Source organism: Raphanus sativus, chromosome 6 (assembly GCF_000801105.2).
Source record: "Raphanus sativus cultivar WK10039 chromosome 6, ASM80110v3, whole genome shotgun sequence".
NCBI classification, from domain to species: Eukaryota; Viridiplantae; Streptophyta; class Magnoliopsida; order Brassicales; family Brassicaceae; genus Raphanus; species Raphanus sativus.
The window spans coordinates 28,940,460-28,950,108 of NC_079516.1; the positions used below are offsets into that span (position 1 = coordinate 28,940,460).

General features: G+C 38.4%; 1 protein-coding gene across 6 annotated transcripts; it reads right to left on the bottom strand.

The window, feature by feature from the left end:
• Positions 1-327: 327 nt before the first annotated feature.
• LOC108829286 (uncharacterized) lies at positions 328-8,428 on the bottom strand. Of its 6 annotated transcripts, XM_056987591.1 has the most exons (7): positions 8,175-8,428; positions 7,393-7,613; positions 6,731-7,048; positions 1,542-5,240; positions 1,361-1,460; positions 880-1,263; positions 328-806 (listed from the first exon to the last, which is right to left on the bottom strand). In XM_056987591.1, the coding sequence occupies exons 4-7, from the start codon at positions 2,450-2,452 to the stop codon at positions 513-515; spliced, it is 1,689 nt and encodes a 562-aa protein (XP_056843571.1). In that variant the 5' UTR covers positions 2,453-5,240; positions 6,731-7,048; positions 7,393-7,613; positions 8,175-8,428; the 3' UTR covers positions 328-512. The 6 variants fall into 6 exon arrangements, with proteins under 6 accessions (XP_056843571.1, XP_056843572.1, XP_056843570.1 ...); XM_056987592.1 differs by having other exon boundaries at positions 6,731-7,037; positions 7,393-8,428; XM_056987590.1 differs by having other exon boundaries at positions 6,890-7,048; positions 7,393-8,428.
• Between the last annotated feature and the right edge of the window lie 1,221 nt (positions 8,429-9,649).

Here is a 9,649-nt window from a genome sequence, read left to right on the forward strand (position 1 = left end):
TTTGATAATAAATAGACTATTTAAAAAAGATTAACTATAATAAGGTTTTCAAATCCAATTTTTACACACAATTGTGTTTTGTAGTGTAAGTTTATATTAATATGAATGAAAGTATATGAGTATTAAGATGAGATGTTATGAAAACAATGATATACATAAATAATTATTTAAATAACTTGTAAAACTCGAACGGTTGATATGTAATATTATATTAAACATCTAATATGTGTTATTAAAGTAGTTTCGGTATCCAAATATAGATATATTATGATATAAAAATTTCAAATATTCTGGTCGTCGGAATTCCGTCAGAGTGTTCCGATGGAATTCCGACAGATTTAATAAAATCCGTCGGAATTCCATCGGAATATTCTGACGGAATTCCGACGAATGGCTAGACCCTGAATTAACCACGAGTCGTCGGAATTTCATCGGAATATTCCGATGGAATACCGACGGATTTTGTTAATTAAAAAAAAAAAACTAATCATACAACTAAGAAAACATAAGTCCTAATCAGAATCTTCAGAATCTGTAGAATCTTCAGAATCTTCAGAATCTTCGTCAAACTCGCCAATCTCAGCTTCTGGCTCCGAGTGTACAACAGCATCAAGTCCAAACTCGTTAAAATTCTCAACGAGTTCAACCTCTGCCAAATCTTCAACTGCACTCACGTTGCTGGTAGAGTTTGGTTGTAATGGATCATTATCAGAAGGTCCGTTTACTCGTCCTCTTGGGTTGATTTGCGTCACCGTGATCCATGGATCGTCTCGGTACGTAACCCGAGGGTAACTGATGTAGCACACCTATCAATTTTTCAAGGTATTAATAATAATATATAAATCGTTAATTATATTTTTGAATATTAAATTGACATACCTGATCAGCTTGCGAAGCAAAAATGAAAGGATCATAATATTGAAGTTTCCTCCGCGAATGAATCGAAGTAACACCAAACGCATCAGTCTTCACTCCTCGATCTGGGGTGGTGTCATACCAATCACAATCGAATACTACACACCGCAATCCAACCATACCAGGATACTGGATTTCCAATATTTCTTGTATGTTGCCGTAGTAGACATCGTCACCGGAAGAAGAGGAAACACCTCCATCATAAGTTGTCCTAGAATGACCTTTTTTTGCAAAGGCATATCCTCGTGTACAATATTTTGGATATGATTTGACCACATAGTTTGGTCCCCGCACAAACTCGCATATCCAATCATCGAACACAAAACCTCTGGCCAAACCATCAGTCACCTATAAAATAAAATATATATATGAGTGAAATGTTTATTATTTTATACTAAATATATATGATTAAAATGTTAATTATTTCATATATGTTATGACTCACATAATTAAGAAGCCATGCAGCAAATCCGTTATGTCTGAATTGTTGAAGCTCTTCTTCTGTGGTATGTCTGTAAGTCATACGCAACTCTGCCATATAAACACTATATAAAAAGATATTATTCATATGAAATAAAACTTATTGAAAATTAATATAACAATTTAAATGAAAAATATATTTTTACCTCTCATATTGTAGAACATCTTCACAGTTGGTAAGCAAATATGTTTGCAAATGAGCGTGCTCAATCTCCGTCAGTCTCCGCTTCGTGGGTTTTCCACTTAGTCGTCCTATTTCGCTGAACATGCTTGGGACAGTAACATGATACGTTGATTTCTCTCCTCTGTCATCATGCCGAGCAGGTCTTCGGTTTTTTGTATGCACTTCTAATGGAAAGTAGTTTTCAGCAAAGTTTGAAGTTTCTTCATTGATCACCTGTGCAATTATAGATCCTTCCACCTTGCTTAAATTTTTGATCTTCTTCTTCAGATGATGCATATAACGCTCAAAAAGATACATCCATCGGTACTGCACAGGACCACCAAGCTCCAATTCTCTTGCAAGATGAATAGCAAGATGTTCCATTACATCAAAGAATGATGGAGGAAATATCTTCTCGAGGTTGCAAAGACTAACGGGTACGTTTTCCTTCAAAGTACTAATACCCTGCTCAGTCACTACTCTGGTGCATAAATCACGGAAGAAAACACTTATCCCTGCAACTGCTTCATGAACATTACGTGGTAATAGTGCGGAAAAAGCAAACGGAAGGAGCCGCTGCATAATCACATGACAATCGTGACTCTTCAAGCCAGTAAACTTTCCTTCGCTTCTGTCAACGCAATTACCCAAATTTGATGCATAACCGTCTGGAAATTTCACTTTATCTGTAATCCAATCAAAGAACGCTTCTTTGCCAGCACCATCCAGCCGATAAATGGGAAAAGGTGCCGTACCGTTCTCATCAACGTGAAGTTCAGAACGATCACAGATATCGACTAAATCCAACCTTGACTTCAGATTATCCTTCGTTTTACCTTGGATGTTGAAGATTGTGTTCATCAGATTGTCGAAAAAGTTCTTCTCAATATGCATGACATCTAAGTTGTGACGCAATATATGACTCTCCCAATATGGCAGATCCTAGAAAATACTCTTTTTGTGCCAGTTATGTAGCTCTCCAACAGCATCGACTGGAATGTTTTCATGTCCACCTACGTCTGGCGTCCTTTGTGCACCAAAATCCCTAAACTGTATCGCCAAATCTTTCCCACTAACTTCCGTAGGTGGATCATCAAACACATGCTTGTTCTTCGTAAACAAAGTCTTACTCCTACGGTATGGATGATCAGGTGGTAGAAATCTTCTGTGACAATCAAACCAACATGTTTTCCTTCCGTGCTTTAGTTGGAAAGCATATGTGTTATCTTGACAATATGGACATGAAAGCCTGCCATGTGTTGTCCATCCGGATAACATACGATATGCTGGAAAGTCACTTATTGTCCACATAAGTAATGCCCGCATATTAAAGTTTTCTCTGCACGAAACATCGTATGTCTCAGCACCAACCGCCCATAGTTGTTGTAACTCATATATTAGTGGTTGAAGAAACACATCTAGTGATCTCTTAGGATGAGCTGGTCCGGGGACGAGAATGGAGAGGAACAAAAACTCTCGTCGCATGCACAAATTTGGCGGCAAGTTGTATGGTGTCACAATCACCGGCCATAGAGAATATTGTCTTCCATGCTTTCCAAATGGGCTGAAACCATCAGTGCATAATCCCAGATAAACATTTCTTCTCTGTTCAGCAAATTCTGGATATGTTGATTGGAAATGTTTCCAAGCCTTCGCATCTGAAGGATGTCTAATCTCACCATTTGTAGAATGCTCTGCATGCCATCTCATTGCCTTCGCCGTGCGCTCACACTGATACAACCTCTTCAATATTTCCGTCAAAGGCAAATACCACATTCTTTTGAATGGTACCGGAACTCTTTCCCTCGTTTCCTGATAACGAGGTTTCCAACAAAATTTGCATTTATCCCGATCCTTATCCGCTCCCCAGTAGATCATGCAGTTGTCGATACATACATCTATCACTTCGTACGGTAATCGAAGACCCGCAACAAGTTTCTGAACCTCGTAGTATGAACCCGGTGCAAGATTATCCTCTGGCAGAATACCTTTAACATAATCAGCTATCGCATCTACGCATTCTTCAGCCAAATTATAATCTGTCTTAATACCCATCAATCTACTTGCAGATGATAAAGGTGAATGACCATCTCTACAACCTTTATACAAAGGTTGTTTTCCTGCATCCAACATGTCAAAATATCTCCCCAATTCGAGATTTGGTTCTTCCCCTCTATAATGATCATGTACCATCTGCTCAGTACCTACACCATAATCTACATCCATTCTCGGTTCTTCTAACCAACCATAAGACTGAGGTTGTTCGCTAACAGGCTGAGGTTCGCTACTACTACCATATTCAAAACCAGTTTCCCCATGAAGATACCAAACTTTATAATTCCGTGCAAACCCTTTTCTATACAAATGTTTCCAAACTTCCCATTCTTTTATAATTCTATTGTTATTACAAGTAGAGCAGGGACATCTTACCATACCAGTATTTGCATCCGGGTGCTGTTGAACAAGCTTCATGAATTCTCCAATACCTCGAACGTATTCTTCTGTAAGCAAATTGGTGTTGGGATCCAAATGAGGTCTATCCATCCACGAACGAAAATAATCTCCAGAAGACATGATTTTTTCGAATTTCTTATGATAAGAGAGAATGAAGAGAGAATGAGGAGTGAATGAGATGAATGAGGAGAGGTTGCATTTATAGGAAAATGCTTACGGCAATCCGACGCCATTCCAACGTAATTCCGACAAAATATAAAAAATCCGTCGGAATTCCGTCGGTTTTTTTAAAATGTCTAACGGCTATAAACGGGCATATTCTTTCTCGCCAACGGTCGAGAGCTTCCGTCGGAACGGCGTCGGTATTTTCCGACGGAATTCCGACGACCGTAACGGTTATAATTTTTGTCGGGCTTTCGTCGGAATTGTTGTCGGAATATACCGACGACCGCCCTTCGTCGGAAGTTTGTCGGACTTTTCCGACGAAATACCGACGAACCCGTGTTTTTGGGTTTCGTCGGTATGTCGTCGGAATGTGGTCGGAATGGTCCGACGACTTCGCTTTCCGTCGGAGTGGTCGTCAGAATTTTCCTGTTTTTCTTGTAGTGTTTCTTCCAGAACTACACCCGTTTCATTACCTAACTGAGCATCCTTCTCTGTCCTTATCACAACCAATACTATTCCTTTATTTTCACTTGAGCGGGGCAATGTTACCTTTGGTGCTTCCTCTTGAGTCTCCAAAAGCTCAGCAAGGATGGTCTAAGATGGGCCAACAGTGTCGATCGACGTTGGATGAACAGTACCGATCGATGCAGGATGAACAATACCTCGATGAACAGTACTCGGATGAACAGTACCCATATGAACAGTATCGGCGTGAATAGTACTCCGATGAATAGTATCGGGATGAACAGTATTCACGTGAACAGTACTCTGATGAATAGTATCCGCGTGAACAGTACTCTGGTGAACAGTACCGGCGTGAACAGTGTTCAGGTGAACAGTGCCGTTTGACGTTTTGTGGACTCTGTTGATCACTGGTTCTCGTAGGGTGTCGATCGATTCATGATGGACGATGTCGAATGATTTGTGGTGTATGCTGTCGATCAATGCTGCTTGGAGGGTGTCGATCGTTACTACCCTCGTAGACTTACGGATCGTGCATAAACCAGTAGACTTGTTTGAAAACCCTAAAAATCCTCTCTTCATTGTTGCTCCTGGTATGTACCTGAAACAGAAGAAAAAATTTTATGAGATTTTTGAACAATAATAAAACCTAAACAAAATCTAACTAAACAAGATCTAATGGCGATCGAAGTTCCCCGGCAACGGCGCCGAATTTGATACCATTCAAATTACCCTAAGGAGTGATTTTTACTCTCATCAAAAGAGGTCAAATTATAGTACTTAGAAATCGAATCCACAAGGAGCTAGGGCACACACTAGATCTAATAGTTATATGAGTTATATGATTAAGTTAGGCTAACAGTAAATAGATTATAAAACAGTAAATAAAATAGTAAATATATTAAATTGCAAGGGCGAACAAGGCAGTTGTTCTTATGTAACCAAGAAATGTTGATAGAAGGATGGTAGCTAGATCTAGGGTTTCTATTCAGGTATTGGAATTATAATGTCTATAATGCCTAAAAAGTTGTTTGCATGATACTATAGAACTCAGCCGCTTAACAATCAGTGATCTCTCACTGGTTAAATAACTAGATCTCTGATCTCAATTGTCGTTTGTTGACCAGAAAAAGAGTCGATCGATATCCTTTAGAGATATCGAGCGATAAACTTTTGGCAGCGCCGATCGATTCACCTGTCGGGATATCGATCGACGGCTTCTAGAAATGCCTAGGCGCGAGCCGATAATGAACACTAGGCCACAAGGAGGGCGGTTAGCTCTTCTCCAAGGAGACAACTAGTTCAAACAGATAATTCAAGATATAAGGATCCTAGTGATCTATGCTCTAGTTAGCTAATCTAGAACAAGCATAGGGCCAATCTATTTGATGAATATCACAACTTAGAAATTATAGTTTGGGGCTAATCCCACAAACCTATCTGAACCTTAGATCTAACAGGTGGATCTATTCAGACATGATAGTTGTCACAGAAATCATAAATGAATAGATGAAAAGCAATAGATAAATAAACCAAAAGAAAAGGAGTTCCAGGAGGACTCTGAAAGAGTTCCTCCTTTCTCTCCTAACTAAGAACAATGAATGAAAGAAAGCGTAGAAAGCGTCTAAAGCGTAGCCGTCAACAATGTCTTAGAAATAACATAAATAGGGTTTCTGGTCGTCAAGGGTATTTTTGTAACTTTGTGGTGACTCCTGGGCTTCAGTCGGTCATGAAATATACTCAGCCCACATTCTGATGTCTCTGTCGATCGACATGCAGTGTGCTGCATCGATCGACATACAATCCTCTTCTCGACAGCTTCCTCTCGCGAGGCAGACTGATCACTTTTCAGTAAAACGGGCACTTCTGCTACAGGATACGGATTGACCTCAGACCGGTGGGATTGGAAAGATAACTCAAAATTTCATCTTTTGTCAAGAGCTAAATATCTGAAGCGTCTTTTCAGTTCTGCACTTTGAAAGACTCCAAAAGGCACCAAAATCACCATATATCTCCAAATCGTCCATGAACCTGTGAATACTCTAAATAGACTCCAATACATAATAAATAGTATATAAAACACTTATATACCATGGGTAAAAATAGGTAAAATCCATGGTATATCAGTTGCATTTTGAGCACAGCTTCAGTGTCAGCTTCCTCGTCAAAGTCAAACTGAAACCTCCCCAACCCCAGATCAGTACCGACCACCTTCTCCTCCAAGTTCCAGATTTTAGGAAAAGTTCTCACCAGAAAGTTGACTTTTTGCTCCACCGGATTCATGCATCTTCCAATCAATGTTTTGGAATAGCCCTTGATGAGGTCAGAGTTGTTGAAATGAGGCACCGAAATCTTCAAACTCTTGCGCCCACCTTCTCCATCTTCCTTGGTTCCAGAACTGCCAATAAACTGACTCTGAGACATATTAGTTGAAACAAAAGACCAAAGCAATAAGATATTGTGCTTGTAAGAAAAGAAGCGAGAACGAATGATATAAGCAAGAATGAGCTCTGTAGTATTTTTATAGTGTTTCGCCTCTTCCATGTAACATACACAAATCAGAACCCTATTAATTCCAGATTTTCCAGTATCAATAATAATCCTGAACCCCGCAATTAAGCATAAAATCTCCACCATCTTATTGTAAAGAATCTCAACTTTCCTATACTCCCCCATTCCCAGAATATCATATCCTCTTTTGATTCCATAAACGATGGAAAGAGATTTTGTTTTAATGATAACAAACCTCTTACCTCAGATTTCCTGAGATTCTGTAATGATAGAAGGTGAAAGCCCAAAGATATTTCCAGATCGTGAAGATTCACCAAGTTTCCTTCTCTGAATCGTGAATCGGAAAAATTGTCGATCAAATCTCCTCGCAATCCTCTCTCCCGATCGTAACATCTAGCCGTAATCTTCCCCAGTTTCCTTTCCTGTGATTCCTCAGATACTTTCCTTCCATTCCCATCGATTCCTGGATTCCAACGCCGAAGGGTCATAGAACCCTAGTTTGTCGCCATCGTAATCGCCGCGAGAGTTTTTTTAAATTAATTTTCTTTCTTTTTTGTTTAGCTAGGATTTGGAAATTTTTCATCGTCGTTTTTTACGAGTCTCACTTTTTTCTGGGTATTTAATTTAATTTTCATGAAAGGAAACAAGGAAGAAGATTAACAATAAGACTCTAAGTTTTAGTCGGACAATAACGTAAACAACCACTCAAAAACTACCTCAGTAACTTAAAGTGACATAAGATGTAATAAAATCATAGAAAATGACATGCAGTGTTAAAAACTATATATATATATATATATATGTAAGATTTTCTTGGGTTACGGACCGTCGCAGCATGTATAAATAATTTGTGTTTTCAAACTCATACTATTAAATATAGTAATTCGAATGTTTTCTTAAAATTTTCGTGATGTTAAATAATATTGTATCTTAATCCTTTAACTCCATTATGCATTCGCGGTGCTGGATGCAAATTAAGCTATATGCTAAGCTGCGGGGTATAAACTAAAAATGTATCACTCACGAGCCACAGGCTAGGTGAAACCGACGGTCATATTCTTGTCAATTTTTGGCCGACAGCGGATCATAGCCGGGTTCGGGGGTGCTGCACATATAATATTAAAGAAAAAACAATGAAAGTGGAAGGAGATTTTAGAAGGAAAAAAATGTGAGAAATGTTGAAATAAAAGTTGTTTGTCTTTATTTTTTTTAGCGGAGAAAAAAAAAAGAAAAACCACTTTTTCAATCATACTATAACTTAAAAGACATCCGGATTGGAATGAGTTGAATGAGCAAGAGAGTTTTCTTTGGTATTAGAAGAAAGGAGAACTAGGAATAGATGAAAGAATGGCAGGTGAACGCGTAACTCGAGAAATTGGTTGTTAGATTGGAGATTGTCAACCGCTCTTCCGGAAGGTGCACAATCTGGACTAACTCCAAATAATCCATCTCAAAGAAATGATATTCAATGCGCTTATCAATGATGCACTTCGTAGTCACAACCGTTTTTAAATACTATGTTTTTTAGTGATATTTTAATAGTTTAAAATTTGCAAAGAGATTGTAACGTCTTTTTTTTTTTTAAAAAAACACTATTTTGTTAATATTTTTTCTGAGGAGTTTAAGTATATAATATTTAGGACTATTTTCGCATATTCATTTTTCGAGTTAACTACTTTTTTTTGTCGTCGAATTAACTACTCTGTTATGTACCAGATTGTGATCGACATAAACGGACCGACCAGGACCGTACCGACCGCAGGAGATAATGCTTATCGACGTTGTACTTATCCACTTAGGATATAGTTTATGTTTATCTGTAATTTAGTCGTTATCTTTATCCTTATTGTATTAGGATAAACACGACCTGATGTATATATATATGTAAGACCCCTGGTCGAGATTAATAACAGAAATATGTTTCCCCACTTAATTTTATAACACGTTATCAGCACGATAGCCTCCACCCTAAAAAACCAGAAATAAACCCGAGACAGAAAAAATCATAAAATCCGACGCTATTTCAAACAGCTCTATCTCTCAAACTCTATGGATCCAGGCGACGATCCATATATAAAATCGAAGCTCTTGACAAGGCGAATCAAACGCAGCCAAAATCACATCGATTCGATCAGAGACGCGCCCTCACGCTCAGCTACAATACCGGCGGTCGATTTTGTTTTGAAAACTAAATCCGACTCCAAGAAAGATTTTTCTAAAAACTCAACTCTTTATCTTTTCATGAATTTATTTTATCTTGATTAGTTTATGTGTTCATGACATCTAAGACTCCACTTGTTATTTTCTTATTTGTTGTTTCATTAACCAAGAAGAGCTGAACCAGTAGACGACGTCTCACGCTCATCTCAGCTTCAATCAGTTCGTGGTTTCCCCTCCTCTCTGGTGGTCCAAATCTACACTCAAGAGTCCTAAAGGTAAACTTTGAAACTCTAAAAGAGAACCCATAAAACGAATCTGATTGAATGATAAGGATTTGAC